At 40.8% G+C, this 22,492-nt stretch overlaps 1 protein-coding gene across 5 annotated transcripts in view; it reads left to right on the forward strand.

Annotated features, from left to right (window-relative positions):
- The first annotated feature begins 314 nt into the window (after positions 1 to 314).
- The window catches only part of vps54 (VPS54 subunit of GARP complex), an 88,112-nt gene continuing 65,934 nt past the window's right edge, over positions 315 to 22,492 (forward strand). For 4 of the 5 annotated variants that reach the window (XR_010963724.1, XR_010963725.1, XM_067989521.1 and 1 more), the window contains exons 1-4: positions 324 to 484; positions 18,458 to 18,626; positions 19,920 to 20,161; positions 20,525 to 20,612. Coding sequence is in view for 3 of the 5 variants with exons in the window: in XM_067989521.1 (XP_067845622.1) it covers positions 18,488 to 18,626; positions 19,920 to 20,161; positions 20,525 to 20,612 (469 nt within the window). In the remaining 2 variants the exon portion in view is untranslated. Of the gene's footprint in view, positions 485 to 18,457; positions 18,627 to 19,919; positions 20,162 to 20,524; positions 20,613 to 22,492 lie in introns of all 5 variants that reach the window. The other variant, XM_067989522.1, reaches the window with a different exon arrangement.

Genomic DNA, 22,492 nt, shown 5'->3' on the forward strand with positions numbered 1-22,492 from the left:
TTGAAAGTCACTTTTCAGGCAGCGTATGCCAGATCATAACAACTCGCTGCGTAAAAACATTCTCATCTGTGTACCTCTACCCCCCAGATCCCTCTACCCCATTTATACTCTTATTATCCCAGGAGAACCTGGTACAACATTGTGAAGCGCCTTGGGACGTTTTCCTATTAAAGGCGCTATATAAATGCAAGTTGTTGTTGTTGAGGGTGACCCTGGCTGAAACCTTCAGACTGGTGGCGCACAGGTGTTCATCACGTGGTCGCCGCCGGATCACGTGTTTAACTCCAGGCCCCGCCCCCCCGGCCCGCGCGGTGTCTGCTGGGCCGGGCCGGTGGCTGGGAGGACTGATGGTGGCTTCGTGCGGCGGCGCCGTGGTTGCTGCGGCGGATAGAGGAGCAGGTACGGGTTAGTTTCCTCCGTGCCCGGGCGGGAGAGAGTAATCGGAGCCCCGTCATAAACCAGAGCAAAGGCCGGCTGTGGGAAGGTGAGGGTTTAAGCGCGGTATGGGCGGTGGAGGGTGACGGTTGGTGTGGAGTGGCTCGGGGCCTGGAGCTCGGACGCTTGGCCTGAGCTCGGAGCTGGCGCTGGAGCTCGGGGGGTGGGGGCTTGGCCTGAGCTCGGAGCTCGGGGCTGAAGTTCGGGGGCTTGGCCTGAGCTCGGAGCTCGGCCTCGGCCTCAGGTGCGGTGTTTGTTGTGCAAGTTGGTGGCGAGCGGGGCTCATGAATGTCAGCTGCGAGGGACAGACACAGTTATAGTTTTATGTGGGTTGACGTTTAATTGTTGTGCCATTCATAAGTTCCTGAAATAACACGGTCGCTGCGACTCCAGAATGTTATGAGATGCAGAGATTAAGATGGGCAGTTCTGTGATGTTTGGCTTATTTTTAATGTTCTATAATGTCAGTAATTCCTCATGTTATAGAATCATAGAAAGTTACAGCACAGAAGGAGGCCATTCAGCCCATTGAGTCTATGCCGGCTCTATGCAAGAGCAATCTAGCCAGTCCCACTCCCCTGCCCTATTCCTGTAGTCCTGCAAATATTTTCCTTTCAAGTACTTATCCAGTTCCCTTTTGAAGGCCATGATTGAATCTGCCTCCACCACCCACTTGGGCAGTGCATTCCGGATCCTAAGCACTCAATGTGTTTAAAAAAAAAAAGTTTTTCCTCATGTCACCTTTGTTTCTTTTGCCAACCACCTTCCGCCAATGGGAACAGTTTCTCTCTATCTACTCTGTCCAGACCCTTTATGATTTTGAATACCTCTATCAAATCTCCTCGCAACCTTCTTTGCTCCAAGGAGAACACCCCCAGCATCTCCAGTCTATCCATGTAACTAAAGCCCCTCATCCCTGGAATTGATCGAGCAAATCTCTTCTGCACCCTCTCTAAGATCTTCACATCCTTCCTAAAGTGCGGTGCCCAGAACTGGACACAATACTCCAGCTGTGGCCAAACCAGTATTTTATAAAGGTTCATCATGACTTCCATACTTTTGTACTCTTTCCCTCTCTATTTATGAAGCCCAGGATCCCGTATGCTTTTTTAATCGCTTTCTCAACCTGCCCTGCCACCTTCAACGATTTGTGCACATATACCTCCCAGATCTCTCTGTTCCTGTACCCCTTTTAGAGTTGTGCCCTCCAGTTTATATTGCCTCTCCTCGTTCTTCCTACCGAAATGTATTACTTTGCATTTTTCTGCATTAAATTTCATCTGCCATGTGTCCACCCATGCCACCAGCCTGTCTATATCCTCTTAAAGTCTATCACTATCCTCCTCACTGTTTACTACCCTTCCGACTTTTGTGTCATCTGCAAGTTTTGAAATTGTGCCCTGTATGTCCAAGTCATTAATATATATCAAATAAAGCAGTGGTCCCAGCACTGACTCCTGGGGAACATCACTGTACACCTCCCTCCAGTCCAAAAAAGAACCGTTCACCACTACTCTGTTTCCTGTCCCTTAGCCAATTCTGTATCCATGTTGCAACTGCTCCCTTTATTCCATGGGCTGCAATCTCGATGATAAGCCTACCATGCAGTCCTTTATCAAACGTCTTTTGAAAGTCCGTATACACCACATCAGCTGCATTGCCCTTATCTACCCTCTCTGTTACCTCATCAAAAAACTCTATCAGGTTAGTTAAACACGATTTGCCTTCAACAAATCCGTGCTGGCTTTCCCTAATCAATCCACACTCATCCTAGTGACTGTTAATTCTGTACCAGATTATTATTTCTAAAAATTTCCCCACCACTGAGGTTAAATTGACTGGCCTGTAGTTGCTGGGTTTATCCTTGCCCTTTTTTGAACAAGGATGTAACCTTTGCAATTCTCCAGTCCTCTGGCACCACCCCCGTATCTATGGATTTTTGGAAGATTATGGCCAGTACCTCCGCAATTTCCACCCTTACTTCGCTCAGCAACCTAGGATGCATCCCATCCGGACCGGGTGACTTATCTATATCTCTAGCCTTTCTAGTACCTCTTCTTTATCAATTTTTAGCCCATCTAGTATCTCAACTATATCTTCCTTTACTGAGACTCTGGCAGCAGCATCTTCTTCCTTGGTAAAGACCGATGCAAAGTACTCATTTAGTACCTCAGCCATGCTCTCTGCCTCCATGAGTAGATCTCCTTTATGGTCCCCAATCGGCCCCACCTCTGCTCTTACTACCCGTTTGCTGGCTCAGTATTGGTCTGTTCAGCGAAAGTACATCATGCTATTGGGAGATGTCTGTATGTTATATCTTTGTTAGTCATTCTGTTGCTCCTGATTTATAGTGAATCGTTTGGATTTGTTGAATGATGATCTTGGCAGAGTGTTTCAGCAATTGACAGGGTAGTTTCTCCACTTGGCCTGAGTGTTTATTTGCCATTCACAGTAGCAGAGGCGACCCATGTCCCTGTTACAGGCAAATTTAGATTCTTGGTTACCGAACTGTTTCTAATTCAGAGGCTTGAAAATAAGGATTTCACAATACAAGTTTTAATGATCAGCAAACTGTCGAAATGTAACGATGCATTTTGATCTTGTATAGAATTTGGTTATCTTGTTTCTAGGTTTTAATTTTGAGTGTGTTTGAACAAAGTAAGAAGGCCAAATTAATGTTGCCTTTACCCTATTTGCTGCAAAATGCTAAAGATTTTTGATTGTGGTGAAAAGCAGGTCACCATTGAATTGACATAGTGTAATCAGTTAATGTATTCTAAATTTTGTGACCATTAACATTCTAGTGTCCAGAAATATTTCTGTTGGAGCAAAGGTTAAAATGGGCCTTTTCTAGTTTAAGTTTTGATAAATTTACATACCTGTATGTTAAACATAATCCTGTTTGTTTTAATACAGCCTTGTTATATGAAAGCACTAATCTAAATTAAATTGCTTGTATTGCCATCTCTGATTTTTTTTCATGATGTCATAAATGGGAACAAATGATGGCGATGAAGTAGTTCTGTAATTGGTTCTCCAGTACAGCGTGCATTTAATAACATTTGCATTTTAATTGCCCAATTTGAAGTATTAACAGAATTATGATGAGCCTTGGGTGTTTATATTTTGCTTATGATGCGAATTGCGAGTTTTCAAGTCAACTTCTTTGTGAATGTAAAGAAAGAACTTGCATTTATATAGCTCCACAGCCAATGAAGTACCTTTTAAAGTGTAGTCACTGTTGTAATGTAGGAAACGCGACAGCCAATTTGCGCACAGCAAGATCCCACAAGCAGCAATGTGATAATGACCAGATCATCAGTTTTAGCAGTGTTGGTTGAGGGATAAATATTGCCCAGGACACCGGGGAGAATTCCCTTGCCCTGCCCTTCTTCCAAATAGTGCCATGGGATCTTTTGCGTCCACCTGAGGGGCCAGACGGGACGTCGGTTTAACGTCTCATCCAAAAGATGGTACTTCCAACAGTGCAGCACTCCCTCAGTACTGCACTGAAGTGTCAGCGTGGATTATGTGCTCAAGTCTCTGGAGTGGGGTTCGATCCCACGATCTTCTGGTTCAGAGACGAGAGTGAACCGTACAGACGAGAGCCACGACTTGCACCATACAGCTTCTCAGCATGGATCCTCCATGACAGCCCTCCCTAAGCATTGGCCTGACTTTGTATCTCCAGTGGCTGAGGTGGAAGGTGGGTAACGTGAAGTCCTCTATCGGAGCTGTTGTTTCGTAGATTGCCAGAAGACGTGGCAGAATCTCATCAACTACTTTTTAATTGGGCTGAATAATGTGGCTGAGGTGGGGAGTCAGCAGAGTGGCAAACCTCAATCACTCCAGTCTATTAAGCTAGCTTTATATAATGATTCTTAGTAAATTATTAATTTATTGGAACTTGGCCAATATTTTACATAAAATGACTTGTCAAAAGTCCAGTGAGACTTGTGACTGGACCGATGAGAAAAACGTCTCCTCAATGTACCAATGTAGTCATTAGGACTCCTCAAAAATAACAGATCTAATTTCTCTAGTCTCTTCTCTTAATCAAAGCCCCTCAGCTCTGAAACCATCCTGGTGAATCTCCTCGCTATGGTCTTGACATCCTAAGTAAAGTAAGGCACCCAAAACTGGACACAGTATGCTCTGCGATTTAACCATTGATTTGTATCGGCTTAGCATCACTGATTATTGCTTTTGTGCTCTATGCCCATATTTAAAATCCCTTTTTGTTTTTAACTGAACCCTGGAGAGTCTCTGCCCCTCTGCTCCTTATTAAAGATTTACCCTTTAAACTATGTCTGCTCCTTATTCTTCCTTCCAAAAAATATCATCACGTGTTTCTCGGCATTCAATTTTACGAGTCATTTATCATAGAATTAGAATCATCGAAAGATTACAGCACGGAAGGAGGCTACTCAGCACATCGAGTCCATGCCGGCTCTATGCAAGAGCATTCCAGCTAGTCCTGCTCCCCCACCCTATCCCCATAGCCCTGCAAATTTTTTCCTTTCAAGTACTTATCCAGTTCCCTTTTGAAAGCTATGATTGAATCTGCCTCAGCCACCCCCTACCTGCCTGATCTAATGTCTGTATAGTTGTGAAGTTGATTACGATCGTCCTCAGTTAATCACATTCCCTATTTGTGTGACATTTGCAAATTTTAATGTGTGCTATGTACCCAGGTCCAGACTATTTATGTTTATATATGTATATTGAGAAGACCAATGGTCCCATCACTGATCCCTGGGATACAGCACTGCTTGCTTACTAAAATACAAGCATTGTCACAGTTATACCATTAATACTGTAAATTTCAGACATGCTGAAGGCTAAATTACTATTCTTCTAGCTCTGGTTTCAGTCTGGTTGATACTGTTCCATTCTTAGTATATGGGAAAACTCTGGCTGTATCTTATAACAGCATAACTTGGCACAGATGTACTCTTTGTTCATTATTAATTTACCAGTATGCTTAGACCCAGGAATCTTACTAACTTATGTTTCTGAAATGAAAGATAACTTTAAAAAAGGGTATACAAATTCACAGAAAACTTAATGATTACATTGTTTGCTTTTTGATACTATTCTGAGTTTGGCTAAACCAGTAGATTTTGTTCTCAGCAGTCTATTGTAAAATGTGATATAAATGTACTTCTTTCAAATACTAAATGTGATTTTGTTAATGCTCAAATTTCCCAATGTTTGTGAAGAAAACAATGGGCTCCTAAACAAGTTCTCTTTTACCCCTCATGGGTGTTCACAAATGCCTACTCTCAGACACTGGGACAATTTCAATTTGGTGTAAAGTAGCCCGTAAATGTAATTTTCTTTGCATACTACAACTCAGAAAAGACAAAGATGAGGATAATAAACATTAAGGTGCCTTTAATGGTTTTTGGTTCTTATAAGGTATTCTAAATTCTGTCTGTCGGAAAGATAAAAACACCCTGGGCATTAATTTCATACAGGAAGTTATATACTCTTGCATAAACATAAATATATACACTGTACTACAAGATAAAAGGAAGAGGATGGCAAACAGACATATGATTTGAATTCAACTTAAGTTGTAATGCGCTAAAGGCATATGTCACAAATCCCCATTGAATATTTATTGTTTTTTTTGTGTTACCTGCTGATGGAGTATAGCTGTTAAAAAATCAAATGGGGCTCTAATTGTACTAGCATAGGCTGCCAAATTGTAGTACAAGTACAACCTCTGTGAAACCCTAAGATAATATTTGTTCTCTGTTATCCTTTTAAGTCAAGGGAACATAGGGACGGAGAGGGCATTTAGCCCCTCGAGCCTTTCCGGCATTTAGTGAGGTCGTGGCTGATCTTTGACTTAGCCCCATATCCCTTAGATTTTTGTTAACCAAAAAGTATTATCAGTCTCGGATTTAAAATTAACAATTGAGCTAGCATCAACTGCCGTTTGCAGAAACATCCTTTGCGTGTAGAAGTGTTTCCGAATTTCACTCCTGAAAGTCCTGCCTCTAATTTTTAGGCTATGTTCCCTAGTCCTGGACTCATCAACCAGCGGAAATAGTTTCTCTCTACCCTATCTGTTCCCCTTAATATCTTGAAAACTTTGATTAAAAACCCCCCTTAGTCTTCTAAATTCCAGGGAATGCAATCCTAGTTTGTGTAATCTCTCCTCGTAATTTAACCCTTGGAGTCCAGGTATCATTCTAGTAAATCTACGCTGCACTCCCTCCCAGGCCAATATATCCTTCCTAAGGTGAGGTGCCCAGAACTGAACACAGTACCCCGGGTGTGGTCTAACCAGGGCTTTGTATATCTGTAGCATAAGTTTTACCCTCTTGTTTTCTATTCCCCTAGTTATAAAGGCCAGCGTTCCGTTACCCTTATTGATTATTTTCTGTACCTATCCATGACATTTTAATGACCTATATACATGGACCCCCTAAGTCTCTTTGGCTGTCCACTATTTCACCATTTAGAAAGTACTCTGATCTGTTCTTTTTAGATCCAAAGTTGATGACCTCACACTCGCCTACATTGAAATCCATTTGCCACAGTTTTGCCCATTCATTTAATCTATTAATATCTCTCTGTAATTTTATGCTTCCATCTACACTACTTACAATGCTGCCTATCTTTATCATCATGTGGAGATGCCGGTGATGGACTGGGGTGGACAAATGTACGGAATCTTACAACACCAGGTTATAGTCCAACAGTTTTATTTGAAAATCACAAGCTTTTGGAGATTATCTCCTTCACTCACCTGACGAAGGAGATAATCTCCGAAAGCTTGTGATTTTCAAATAAAACTGTTGGACTATAACCTGGTGTTGTAAGATTCCGTACATTTATCTTTGTCATCAGCAAACTTGGATATGTGGCTCTCTATCCCGTCATCTAGTCGTTAATAAATACAATGAATAATGAATAATTGAGGCCCCAACACATCCCTGTGGAACACCACTAGACAGTACCTGCCCATTATCCCGACTCTCTTCTGCCGCTCAGCCAATTTCCGAACCAGGTCATTAATTTGCCCTCAATTCCATGGTACACAGAGTTTGATTCAGCTTTTGCTTGTTTCAGAGTACTAAAACAGAGTAAGGCAGCCGCTTTAAAAGAGAGCAACTATTTAGCCATACTCGTAATATAGCCCAGGGAATCACTGGCCTGTCTTCCCCCTCAGGTGTGGCTTTGTTGACCTCATCTCCTTTCTTTCTCTAGATCTGCATTTATGGTCCACTTTGTTGCAGGATGTTCCTGAAGCTGAGATTCAGTGTTGTGTTTTTTTGCTTCTGCCTTTTCAGCAATAAAAAAATGAGTGAATGCCAAAGCAGAGTGAAACTGAAATAGCCACTTGGCAACTCTCCGCTAAAACACAATTTATATAAAAAGCATAAGGGGAATAATGAAGTTTGCTGATGGTAGCAAATTAGGGAACATAGTAAACTTTGAGGAAAAAGGAAAGAGAATGCATGAGGAGAGACAGGTTAACAGGATGAATAGGTTTGTAACAGATGCAGAAAAATAAGAATTAATACATTTTGATAAAAACAGTGAAAGAAAATCTATACGAATGGAGGAACATAGGAACAGGAGTAGGCCATACAGCCCCTCGTGCCCGCTCCGCCATTTGATAAGATCATGGCTGATCTGTGATCTAACTCCATATACCTGCCTTTGGCCAATATCCCTTAATACCTTTGGTTGCCAAAAAGCTATCTATTTCAGATTTAAATTTAGCAATTGAGCTAGTATCAATTGCCGTTTGCGGAAGAGAGTTCCAAACTTCTACAACCCTTTGTGTGTAGAAATGTTTTCTAATCTTGCTCCTGAAAGGTCTGGCTCTAATTTTTAGACTGTGCCCCCTACTCCTGGAATCCCCAACCAGCGGAAATAGTTTCTCTCTATCCACCCTATCCGTTCCCTTTAATATCTTATAAACTTCAATCAGATCACCCCTTAACCTTCGAAACTCCAGAGAATACAGCCCCAATTTGTGTAATCTCTCCTCGTAACTTAACCCTTGAAGTCCGGATATCATTCTAGTAAACCTGCGCTGCATTCCCTCCAAGGCCAGTATGTCCTTCCGAAGGTGCGGTGCCCAGAACTGCTCAGAGTACTCCAGGTGTGGTCTAACCAGGGTTTTGTATAGCTGCAGCATAACTTCTGCCCCCTTGTACTCTAGTCCTCTAGTTATAACGGCCAGCATTCCATTAGCCTTCTTGATTATTTTCTGCACCTGTTCATGACACTTCAATGATCTATGTACCTGAACCCCTAAGTCCCTTTGGACATCCACTGTTTTTAACTTTTTACCATTTAGAAAGTACCCTGTTCTATCCTTTTTTGATCCAAAGTGGATGACCTCACATGTGTCCACATTGAATTCCATTTGCCACAGTTTTGCCCATTCACCTAATCTATCAATATCGCTTTGTAATTTTATATTTTCATCTACACTGCTTACAATGCCACCAATCTTTGTGATATTGGCAAACTTAGATATGAAACTTTCTATGCCTTCATCTAAGTCGTTAATAAATATTGTGAATAATTGAGGCCCCAAGACAGGTCCTTGCGGGACTCTACTAGTCACATCCTGCCAATGTGAGTACCTACCCATTATCCCTACTCTGTCGCCTTTCGCTCAGCCAACTTCCTATCCAAGTCCGTACTTTTCACTCGATTCCATGGGCTTCTATCTTAGCTAACAGTCTCTTATGTGGGACCTTATCATGCCTTCTGGAAGTCCATATAAATAACCTCCATTGACATTCCCCTGACCACTACTTTAGTCACCTCTATAAAAAAATTAAATCAGGTTTGTCAGGCACGACCTACCTTTCACAAATCCATGCTGGCTGTCTCTGATTAACTGCAAATTCTCGAGGTGTTCAGTCACCCTATCCTTAATTATAGACTCCAGCATTTTCCCCACAACAGATGTTAGGCTAACTGGTCTATAATTCCCTGGTTTCCCTCTCTCTCCTTTCTTAAAAAGCGGAGTGACATGTGCAATTTTCCAATCCAGAGGGACAGTTCCTGAATCTAGAGAACTTTGGAAGATTATAGTTAGGGCATCTACAATGTGCTCACCTACTTCCTTTAAAACCCTGGGAATGGAAACCATCTGGTCCTGGGGATTTGTCACTCTTTAGTGCTATTATTTTCTTCATTACTGTTGCTTTACTTTTGTTAATTTTATCGAGTCCCTGTCCCCGATTCAATATTAGTTTTCTTTGGATTTCCGGCATGCTATCCTCTTTTTCGACTGTAAATACTGACGCAAAGTAATTGTTCAACATGTCCGCCATTTCCCCATTGTCAATGACAATATCCCCACTTTCAGTTTTTAAGGGGCCAACACTGCTCCTGACCACCCTCTTTTTCCTAATGTAACTATAAAAGTTCTTTGTATTGGTTTTGATATCCCTTGCAAGTTTCTTTTCTCTTTTTGTAGCTCTTACTATCTGTTTTGTGACTCTTTGTTGATCTTTGTATCTTTCCCATTCGTCAGGATCTGTGCCATTTTTTGCCTTTTTGCATGCCCTTTCCTTATGTCTTATACTGTCCCGTATCTTTTTAGTTGTCCATGGCTGCTTTTTTTTTGGCAAGTAGAGTTCTTGCCCCTCAGGGGTATAAACTGATTCTGTATCACGTTAAATGTTTCTTTAAACGTTTCCCACTGATCATCAGTCGTTTTACCCATTAACAGATTTGCCCAGTTTACTGTGGACAGTCTCTGTCTCATCACATTGAAGTCAGCCTTACCCAAGTCTAGAATCTTAGCAGCTGATTCACTTTTTTCCCTTTCAAACACTACATTGAACTCGATCATGTTATGATCGCTATTGGATAGATGTTCGCGTACAGTTAAGCCGTTAACTAAATCTGGTTCATTACTCATTACTAAATCTGGTATGGCTTGCCCCCTTGTTGCCTCTAGGACATAATACTGTAGAAAACTATCCTGGACACACTCAAGAAATTCACTACCTTTTTGACAGTTGCTAGTCTGCTTTTCCCAATCTATGTGATGGTTAAAGTCCCCCATTAAGACCACTATGCCTTTGTTACGCGCTTGTCTAATCTCTGCATTTATACAATCTAGCACTTCAGAGCTGCTGTCAGGGGTCCTATACACAACTCCCACTATAGTCTTCGATCCTTTCCTGTTTCTCAATTCAACCCATAAGGTCTCTGTTGGCTGCTTACCTCTCGTTATATCCTCCTTTATCATTGAATTGATTTAATCTCTAATCATTAAGGCTCCTCCTCCCCCTCTTCCATTTTCCCTATCTCTCCTGTAACCTTCTAACCCGGTATATTTAGTTCCCAATCCTGACCATCCTGCAGCCATGTCTCAGTAATAGCTATCATGTCATACCCTCCAATTTGAATTTGAACCTGTAGTTCATTTAATTTATTCCTTGTACTCCGTGCATTTGTATATAGAACTCTTAGTTGGGCCACACACCCTGGCCTGACCTTCAGCTTTGATGCTGGGTTAATCGCCTTACGCCTTCTAGTTTTCACTTTCTGTAGTGTCTAAAGTACACTTTCTTTCTGCTGCTCTTTGATTGCATATACATTACATATATTTTTAAAGGCGAGAGTGCAAGTCCATAAAGTCATATGAATACAAATGGAATTCTAGATGTTATATTCAGGGACATTGACTATAAGAACAAGGAAGTAGTGTTGAACTTTTGCAAGGTATTAGTTGGCCACAGTTTGAGTATGGCATGCAGTACTGTGCACCCAATTCTAGGAATGATATTCGATCTGTGGAATGGGCACAGCGAAGCTTCACTAGAATAATACTGGGTATTAAAGGCTTTAGTTATGGGGAAAAACAGGGGCCTTTTCTCACTAGAATAGAGAAGATCAAAGAGGACTTAATAGAAATTTACAAAATTATGAAAGATTTTGAGAGGGTAAATAGTTGTTTCTGCTGGTTGGCAAATTGATAAGAGGGAAAAGAGTGAAAGTGAAATTAGAATGTTTTTTTAAACATGGAGGGCCGTTAGGACATGGAACACTTGAGCAGAAAATCTAACATCACTTAAAATAGAATTGGATACATATTCGACAAGGATACGGGCACATAGCATTAGAGTAGACCCCTGCAGTTGAATAGCTAGAACCCACATGCTCGTGGACCAAATGGCTGCCTTGTGTGCTATAATTTCTACGACACTTCCGTTGAAATCAGGAGCTCACTGTGAGGAATTACAGGCTCTTTGCCTTTTCACAACCCTGGCGGGACATAAAAAATAGGAGCAGGCCTTCGAGCCTGCTCCGCCATTCAATATGATCATGGCTGATCCTCTATCTCAATACCATATTCCTGCTCTCTCCCCATACCTCTTGATGCCTTTTTTCTAGAAATCAATCTAGCTCCTTCTTAAATATATTCAGTGACTTGGCCTCCACAGCCTTCTGTGGTAGAGAATTCCACAGGTTCACTACCCTGTGAGTGAAGACATTTCTCCTCATCTCAGGATATGGGGTAGGTCATTTAAGACTGAGACTGTGACCCCTTGGTCTGGACCCCACAGCCAGGGGAAACTTCCTCCCTGCATCCAGTCTGTCTGGCCCTGTCAGAATTTTATGTTTCAATGCAATCCCCTCTCATTCTTCTAAAATCGAGTGAATACAGGCCGAGTCGACCCAATCTCTCCTCATATGACAGTCCTGCCATCCCAGGGATCAGTCTGGTGAACCTTCGCTGCACTCCCTCTATGGCAAGTATATGCTTTTTTGGGTAAGGAGACCAAAACTGCACACGATACTCCAGGTGTGGTCTCACCATGGCCCTGTATAACTGCAGTAAGACATCCTTGCTCCTGTACTCAAATCCTCTTGCAGTGAAGGCCAACCTACCATTTGCCTTCCTAACTGCTTGCTGCACCTGCATGTTTGCTTTCAGTGACTGGTGTACAAGGACATCCAGGTCCCTTTGTACGTCAACATTCCCCAATCTATCATCATTTAAATAATACTCTGTCTTTCTGTTTTTCCTTCCAAAGTGGATAACTTCACATTTATCCACATTATACTGCATCAGCCATGTATTTGCCCACTCACTCAACTTGACTAAATCGCCTTGAAGCCTCTTTGCATCCTCCTCACAACTCACAATCCCACCTAATTTTGTGTCATCAGCAAACTTGGAAATATTAAATTTTGGTTCCCTCATCCAAATCATTGATATATATTGTGAATAGCTGGGGCCCAAGCACTGATCCCTGCGATACCCCACTAGTCACTGCCTGCCACCCGGAAAAAGACCCGTTTATTCCTACTCTCTGTTTCCTGTCTGTTAACCAATTTTCAATCCAGTATATTACCACCAATCCCATGAGCTTTAATTTTGCACACTAACCTCTTATGTGGGACTTTATCAAAGGCCTTCTGAAAATCCAAATAAACCACATCCACTGGTTCTCCCTTATCTGTTCGACCAGTTACATCCTCAAAAAACTCCAGGAGGTTTGTCAAACATGATTTCCCTTTCATAAATCCATGTTGACTTTGTCTAACCCCGGTAATATTTTCTAAATGTCCTGTTATCACACCCTTTATATTGGACTCTAGCATTTTCCCTACTACTGATATAAGGCTAACCGGTCTATCGTTCCCCGTTTTCTCCCTTTTTTAAATAGTAGAGTTACATTTGCCACCCTCCAATCTGCAGGAACTGTTCCATAATCTATAGAATTTTGGAAGATGACAACTAATGCATCCACTATTTCCATGGCTACCTCTTTTAGTACTCTGGGATGCAGATGATCAGGTCTTGGTGATTTATCAGCTTTTAGTCCCATTAATTTCTCCAGCACTTTTTTTACTAAAACTAATTTGCTTTAATTCCTCCTTTTCACTAGTCCCTTGATTCCCTGGCATTTCTGGGAAGTTATTTGTGTCCTCTTCCATGAAGACAGAACCAAAGTATTTGTTTAATTGCTCTGCCATTTCCCTGTTTCCCATTATAAATGTTCCCGTTTCTGACTGTAAGGGACCTACATTTGTCTTCACTAATCTTTTTCTTTTTACATACTTGTAGAAGCTTTTACAGTCCACTTTTATGTTCCTTGCAAGTTTACTCTCATACTCTATTTTTCCCCTCTTAATCAATCTCTTGGTCCTTTTTTGCTGAATTCTCAACTGCTCCCAATCCTCAGGCTTGCTACTTTTTCTGGCAACTTTTGTATGACTCCTCTTTGGATCTAATACTATCCTTAATTTCTTTTGTTAGTCATGGTTGGGCTGCATGTTGGAGTATTTCTCATAGTGGCCATGAATCAAGCCATAATTTGGAATTCAAAATGATATTGGGACTAAAAGTGGCAAATCATGAGGACAGGCTGCACAGACTAGGTTTGTATTCTTGTATTCCCTTATATAGAAGATTATGGGGTGATCTAATTGAAGTGTTTAAGATGGTTGAAGGATTTGATAGGGTAGATAGAGAGAAACTATTTCCTCTGGTGGGAGATTCCAGGAAAAGGGGGCATAACCCTAAAATTAGAGCTAGGCCGTTCAGGGGTGATGTCGGAAAGCACTTCACACAAAGGGTAGTGGGAATCTGGAACACTCTTCCCCCAAAAAGCTGTTGACGCTAGGTTAATTGGAAGTTTCAAATTATTGAAATTAATCTGAGATTAATAGATTTTGTTAGTCAAGGGTATTGAGGTTTAAGGAACCAAGGCAGGTGGATGGAGTTAAGATACAGGTTAGCCATGATCTAATTGAATGGCGGAACAGGCTCGAGGGGCTGGGTGGCCTCCTCCTGTTCCCATGTTCCCTTTTGAACATTTGCAGCAAATCTGCGTCAACTGCATGAAAAGAAAAAACTCCGGACTTCTAACCTAGTTCTGTGCTTATGTAACTTATACACATACCCCTTTTGATCTCCCTAATTTATCTAAATCAAGGGGCTAGACTGTGTACATGTGGACAGATTATTTGAATTAGCTAAAATAAGGAGAACAAGGGAACATGCTTTATTTCTCCAAAGCACTATCTTCTTTTTCTTCCCTCTTCTCCTGTTCCCCTTCTACTGTCATCACATATGTGGAATGCTTGATTTCGACCACATTTTAATTCCAATGGAACCTATTCCATTCTTCAGGCACTATTACATGTGTATGTATGTATCCATGCTTCCGTCTGTCCATCGATCGATCGGAATGGCAGACAGCTAATGTGATTCCTATATTTAAGAAGGAGATAGAACAAGTCCAGAAAATTACACACCTGTTAGTGTAATGTCAGTGGTGGGAAAGATAATGGAATCCATACTCAAAGATATAATAGAGAAACATCTAGAAACTGAAAACATAATAAAGAATAATCAGCACTGACGTCAAAAGGGAAGGTCATGCTTGACCAACCTTATTGAAGTCTTTGAAGCAGTAACAAGTGTAGACCAGGGCAATGCTGTAAATGTGGAATATTTGAATTTCCAAAAGGCCTTTGATAAGGTACTACATAGTGGATAGATTATGAAAATAAATTAGCAAAAAATATAAAAACAGATAGCAAGAGTTTCCATAGTTATATAAAAAGAAAAGGGGTGGCTAAGGCAAACGTAGGTCCTTTAGAGGATGAGACAGGGAAATTATTGGTGGGAAACATGGAAATGGCAAAAATGCTGAACAAATATTTTGTTTCAGTCTTTACGGTAGAGGACACTAAGAATATCCCAACACTGGACAAACAGGGGGCTCGGGGTGGGGGGGGGGGGGGGGCGGCAAGAGCTAAATACGATTAAAATCACTAAGGAATTGGTACTCAGTAAAATAATGGGACTCAAGGCGGATAAATCCCCTGGACCTGATGCTTACATCCGAGGGTCTTGAGGGAAGTGGCAGTAGGGATTGTGGATGCTTTGGTAATAATTTTCCAAAATTCTCTGGACTCGGCAAAGGTCCCGGCAGATTGGAAAACTGCTAATGTAACACCCTTATTTAAAAAGGGTAGTAGGCAGAAGGCTGGAAATTATAGACCAGTTAGCCTAACATCTGTGGTGGGTAAAATTTTGGAGTCTATTATCAAGGAGACAGTAGTGGAACATTTGGATAAACATAATTTAATAGGACAAAGTCAGCATGGCTTTACGAAGGGGAAGTCATGTCTGACAAATTTGCTTGAGTTCTTTGAGGACATAACGTGCAGGGTGGATAAAGGGGAACCAGTGGACGTAGTGTATTTAGACTTCCAGAAGGCATTCGACAAGGTGCCACATAAAAGATTATTGCTCAAGATAAAGAATCACTAGATTGGGGGTAATATTCTGGCATGGGTGGAGGATTGGTTATCTAACAGGAAGCAGAGAGTTGGGATAAATGGTTCATTCTCGGACTGGCAACCAGTAGCCAGTGGTGTTCCGCAGGGGTCGGTGCTGGGTCCCCAACTCTTTACAATCTATATTAACGATTTGGAGGAGGGGACCGAGTGTAACATATCAAAGTTTGCAGATGATACAAAGATGGGAGGGAAAGTGGAGAGTGAGGAGGACATAAAAAACCTACAAGGGGATATAGACAGGCTGGGTGAGTGGGCAGAGATTTGGCAGATGCAATACAATATTGGAAAATGTGAGGTTATGCACTTTGGCAGGAAAAATCAGAGAGCAAGTTATTATCTTAATGGCGTGAAACTGGAAAGTACTGCAGTACAAAGGGATCTGGGGGTCCTAGTGCAAGAAGATCAAAAAGTTAGTATGCGGGTGCAGCAGGTGATCAAGAAGGCCAACGGAATGTTGGCTTTTATTGCTCGGGGGATAGAATATAAAAACAGGGAGGTATTGCTGCAGTTATATAAGGTATTGGTGAGACCGCACCTGGAATACTGCATACAGTTTTGGTGTCCATACTTAAGAAAAGACATACTTGCTCTCGAGGCAGTACAAAGAAGGTTCACTCGGTTAATCCTGGGGGTGAGGGGGTGGACATATGAGGAGAGGTTGAGTAGATTGGGACTCTACTCATTGGAGTTCAGAAGAATGAGAGGCGATCTTATTGAAACATATAAGATTGTGAAGGGGCTTGATCGGGTGGATGCGGTAAGGATGTTCCCAAGGATGGGTGAAACTAGAACTAGGGGGCATAATCTTAGAATAAGGGGCTGCTCTTTCAAAACTGAGATGAGGAGAAACTTCTTCACTCAGAGGGTAGTAGGTCTGTGGAATTTGCTGCCCCAGGAAGCTGTGGAAGCTACATCATTAAATAAATTTAAAACAGAAATCGACAGTTTCCTTGAAGTAAAGGGAATTAGGGGTTACGGGGAGCGGGCAGGAAATTGGACATGAATTTAGATTTGAGGTTAGGATCAGATCAGCCATGATCTTATTGAATGGCGGAGCAGGCTCGAGGGGCCGATTGGCCTACTCCTGCTTCTGTTTCTTATGTTCTTGTGACTCGTGACTAAGCTCAGAGGATGTGGAATCGGGGGCCAAGTAGCAGAATGGATAGAAAGCTGGCTACAAAACAGGAAATGAAGAGTAGGGGTTAAATGTAGTTCCTGAAACTGACGAAAGGTGGGAAGTGGTGTTCCATAAGGATCGGTGCTGGGGCCACTGTTGTTCAGCATATACATAAACGATTTGGACTCTGGAATCGGAAGTACGACACCAAATTGGGGGTATAGTCGATACTGAGGGGGGCTGTGACAAAATACAGGAAGACATTAATAAACTTGCAGAATGGGCGTGTAATTGGCAAATGAATTTCAATATATATGTGTGAGGTGGTACATTTTGGTATGAATAATGAGGTCACATACTCCTTGAAAAATAAGAGTCTAAACGGGGTATAGGAGCAGAGGGATTTAGGGGTACAGATACACAAGTCACTAAAAGCAGCGACGCAGGTTAATAAGACCATTTTTTTTAAAAAAAAGCAAACCAGGCACTGGGGTTCATTTCTCGAGGGATAGAATTGAAAAGCAGAGAAGTTATTCTAAACTTGCACAGAACCTTGGTTAGACCACACTTGGAGTATTGCAAACAATTCTGGTCTCCACGCTATAAAAAGGATATAGAGGCAATGGAGAAGGTGTAAAAAAACATTTACTTGGCATGGGTCTGTAGGGCTGAATGGCCTATTTCTGTGCTGTACATTCTTTGTAATTCATTGAAGAAAATTAACATACTTTGCTAACTCAGTCTTCATTGATCGGTTTTATCTTTTGCCCCCAATCCAAACATTAATTGCATTAAATAAAACAGAATTTTTTTTTGCTAATCGTAGTACTTCCCTTCATTTAAACTTTTCATAATTACAATCATTCATGGACTTACTTACTAAGGTCATCACTTATTAACATAGCTCACTTAAATCTTCCCATTCATATGTGACTTGTGATGATCAATACTACAGGAGACCCACTAGTAATTTGAAAGCGTGACTTACATTTTTCCAGTGTGACCAGTTTTGCCACCCTATGGATGCATGATGTACACAAAATCTACCACTGGAATTAAAAGTTTTAGGTCTAAGTGTGTGGGCAGCATCTAGCTATCTGTATGCAGTTACTATATTTGGACCATTGATTTTCTGATGGACCCTGACCAGTAACTCAAATAATTTTATATCCTTGCATGAGGTATTAGACTTTCCATACTTGGGATAAAATTGAAATGGTCTAAAACCATGCTGATGCTGTCAGCTGCCTATTAGGCATGCAAGGGCAGTTTCACTTGTACATCACTTATATCCTTGGTTTGAACAGAATACTGGGGAAAAAAATTCCATTTCATGTCATTTGGTGAAAATGAAAGATCAAAATTTGAAATGCTGTATTAGGTCACATGCAAGGTTTGAGTGTTGAAGTAAATTGTTCAGTCATCCCAGTTAGTTATTACAACCCAGCTGTTTTTAAGCATCTGTTGAAGCTTATTTACCATCAAGGGAAAGCTCTAACTGCAAGATAAATTGGTGATTTAAAAACTACTTTTTCTGTCTTCCACAAGTTTGTGATTTTTGATTGAGTTTTTTTTCTGTCTGTACAGCTAGGCACCTTCTTGTGATGCCCTTATGCAATGGCATCAAGCCATAGTTCCCCACCAGTGCCTCGTCCAAGCAGTAGTGATGGAAAGTTCAAAAAAGAAATGGAACCTTCTACAAAACCGTTCAAAGCTGTTAGATCATTACCAGATGTCTGTCCCAAGGAACCAACAGGTAACCAATTTTAGTTCTTCTCCCTTCTCCAGTGTCTGACATTTGCCCTCAACACTTGCTCAGAAGAACATGGAAAATTTTGGGTACTCGATGATGTGGGGAATTCTAGGCATAAACCTGTAAGTTTCATAAAGATTTTAAAAAGATGCATTAAAAATGGTATGAGGTGGGGGAATGGGAATAAGAGAACATCTCTTTTTCAGAGAGCTGGTGCAGGCAAGATCAGCCACCTAGGTTCTCTTATAGGCTGTAAAATTCTATGATTCTATGCTCTATTATTCTGCTATGATTTGTAGGTACTTGTAAAAATACTGCACCAGCCACGATTATTTCGTGTGGTTTTTCTAGATAGTTTATGTGGATTTATTCTGAGGGACTGTATGTTCTGTGCCTTATTTGTTAATATGTTGAGCTTTTAATTTCCTTGACATTCTGCAGCACAGAAACCTTGAGAAATTAGATAGATGAACTTATTTTTTATTAGAAGCCTTGTTTGTTGAATCTATTGCTCTGTTTGCAGAGGTTAGAAATTGCTCTTTAAATTGTTCAATACTTGGCCTCATTCAATATTATTGAACTCGCACGTGCTAATGTAAACCGCACTGACCATAGCGGCTGGTTTATAACCAATTCTGGTGGCCATGAGTTCCCCTGCTGTTCACTGCATTGTACTTGAAATCAGATGCACTGCTGCCTTGCTGCTAACATCTAGAAACTGTCTGAGTGAGAAATATGATCAGAACATCTCTGTGCTAACAGAGTGCCTACCTCTATTAAATTTTAAATAATTTTTGATCTAAAGGCACTCCATTATGATAGTGCCTTAAATTAAAATTTGCTACTGGTACACTAAATGGCTATTTTCAGTGTAATCTATAGTACTGTTTTAGTAGTGGAGTGACAACACAATTCTCATCATAGTTTTTAAATTAATGTTCATTAGTTTCCAATTATTGCAATAATCCCAGTGACTATTGAAATTCAATAATTTCTGATAAAGTAACTTGTGTTCATTTGTTTGCTCCATGGCTCGAAGTGTTGTGATACTCCCTTCTACTTTTGTATCTTCTAACATCCAGATCCACTGACATTGGCACAGGTCATAAAACCAGGCTGCCTGCCCATCATCTTGGCTGAGGAATGGTATAGAATGGGGAGAAAAATTTCTTTAAAACACAGATGTAGTTTTCGTGTTAAAATGCTGTAATAACTTTAGTTTCTGAAATTGGCTTTGTGTAGTATTATCTAAGTTCTTATTTGTTATAATGTGAGTAATGCATTCTGTCTTCACAGGAGATTCTAGCAGTTTATGTGATGGCCCATCAGTGGTGGCAGATCAGCATAGATGGACTGTTTATCATTCCAAAGTGAACCTTCCAGCAGCATTAAATGACCCCAGACTGTCCAAAAGGGAATCTGATTTCTTCACAAAAACATGGGGACTGGATTTTATGGACACCGAAGTTATGCCTTCCTTCTACCTCCCACCAATCACCAAGGAACACTTTGCACCCTACCTACAAGACATGACTTCTGTAAGGACTGCTGGAAGACAAATCTTATTTCAGCTTTTTGTACCACTTGTGGGAGAATTTTTCTCAATTTAGACATTACTATATTTTTAATAATTAATTATCTGTGATCACACTTCCTCCTGCATCATCCTTTTATAATTGTCATTAAAATGTAGTATTTTTGAAAAAGGTTGTACAAAGTTGATGAGGACAGCTTGCTTCTCAGAATTAAACTCCGTGATTCTTCCTAGCAATTCAAGCCTCAAACCAAATAAACTGCTTAATATTCTAATGACTACAGTATTTATCCTTTTTAATAATTTAAGTTTTGAGCTTTGTTTCTTTGAATTGTTTAATCTCATTTAATGTGATTCTCATTCTTAGCGACAAAGGATTCATGAGAAGTGCAAGGAAACATGCCCGCTTAAGGATGGACTTGACCGAACCCTTGCATCTATTGTACATAGCCATGGTAAGAAAATTACAATTCAGATTTCATCATCAAATATTTGAAAAAATGAGTACATTTGGTTTTCATGCTGTGAACTTAATGTTTCTGCAAGTAGGAGTTAAGCTGTAGAAAAATTAGATATAATGGTGTTGCAAGCTATATTGGACCATGCATTGAAGATTCTTTTCAGGAAATCTGCAGTTTTATTTTGTTGTACAATGAAAAATGTTATAACCTCATGATTTTTAGAAATTTGTGAAGTATCCTGAATACATATTATGCAAACAATGTCTAAATTATTTGAGAAGTCAGACAGCATTTGCCGTGCTTAGTTTGAATGCAGCAAATTAAAGAAAGACATAATCTGGGAAAGTGCTTTTTCATTCCTGGTCTTTTGTTTAATTCTTGGACGGCTGCCTGTACTGCACAAGGAAACTGGAAACAGGCATGATTATTTGAAATAGTGCAAATCAAGTCCTTTCAACTGGTCTGCTGTTTTCAGTTTTTCTGCACGATACTCGTGGAGTCCCTGTTACTATTTAATCTGTTTCAGCTGCTGTCTGAGACAATGCCTTCATTTCTACCCCTCCCAATTATAGCTTTTCTTCTGTTGAACCTGGTTTCTCCTTTATAAACATCCTATACCAAACACATCTCATGGCCTCCATCTGACTTGTGATCCTCTCTTCTGTTCCCCTTTAAAACTTAGTGCTCTGGTTTGCCTCCTTTTATTTAACTCCTCACAGGTGCCCTTTGCATTTCCTGTTTGCCTCCTTATAGTTTAACTTCACTTAGTACTCCTTTTATGATATTTCATCACATTTTTTGTTCTCTTTGAACTCTGTTTGTCCCCCAACATCTAAATATCACAGGTGCTGCCCTTACATTTCAGCTTTCCTCCACTGTTCCCCTTAGACCTTGATTTGCTTCTAAGTTTGCTTTTGCCACTTTTTAAACCGCTGTGATCGTGATCTCTTTGAAGTGCAGTCCCCACCACTTAAAATGTCGACGTTTAAAATAGGCAAAAAACGATGACCGTTAACCATTTGCATTCACATCAATTTCAAAGTTGCTGGTTATAGCGTTTTAAGTGCTCCGTTTATTTCTGGCAGAAACAGCAGTGCTTGCTCACTAGTTTGCACCTGGTTACGGTGATATTGTAGGAGTGAAGTACGTATGAAAAATTGATGCATCTTGTTTTAAAATATATTTATATTTAACAAAAATTGCACATCATGCACAATAATCCCAGCAGTCAAAATGTAATGTCCTAATTAGGTGTTTGGGTTGTTTAAGTGGTTGTTCAGTGAAGGAGTTAAGATTTGTGCATTTTTCCCTCCTCTCTCGATCGTGCTGAGATGCTCTACCTGGTAATGGCTTGTTTCTGAATGATGGGTCCTGTTCCATGCTACTCCAGGATCCTGATGACCGTGGCCAGGGTGAGGTGGGTGCTGTGTAGCTCGGAGTCCTTGGTCAGGTCTAGGGTCCGGCAGTAAGGAGGTTCATTCAGGTAGTGGTTCAGGGAGCTGCAGATGTTGATGAGTGACATCAACATTCTCATTATATAGTCACGTCACATCGGCCATCACGTATAATGGGCAAATCGCATTCACAGGAGCACGCCCGCTATAAGCGGTGGGGACTGTAATACCCCCCATGTTAAACTTGCCTGATACTGCAGAAGCTGTTTCAGCAGCAGGATTCACTGTTTTCTAATGAGGTTTTTTATGGCATGCAGGGGATAATAAGGTCAAGGCCACTGATTTAGTGACTAAAGAAGCCAAATTCCATTTTTATTAAATGATATTCTGGGATTTTTACTGGTGCTTTTGGGGATTTAGTTTCATAACTTTGTGCATTATTCTGTGAAAAAAAATATATAAATTTTCCTTTTATCTACA

Source organism: Heptranchias perlo, chromosome 8 (assembly GCF_035084215.1).
Source record: "Heptranchias perlo isolate sHepPer1 chromosome 8, sHepPer1.hap1, whole genome shotgun sequence".
Taxonomy (NCBI): Eukaryota; Metazoa; Chordata; class Chondrichthyes; order Hexanchiformes; family Hexanchidae; genus Heptranchias; species Heptranchias perlo.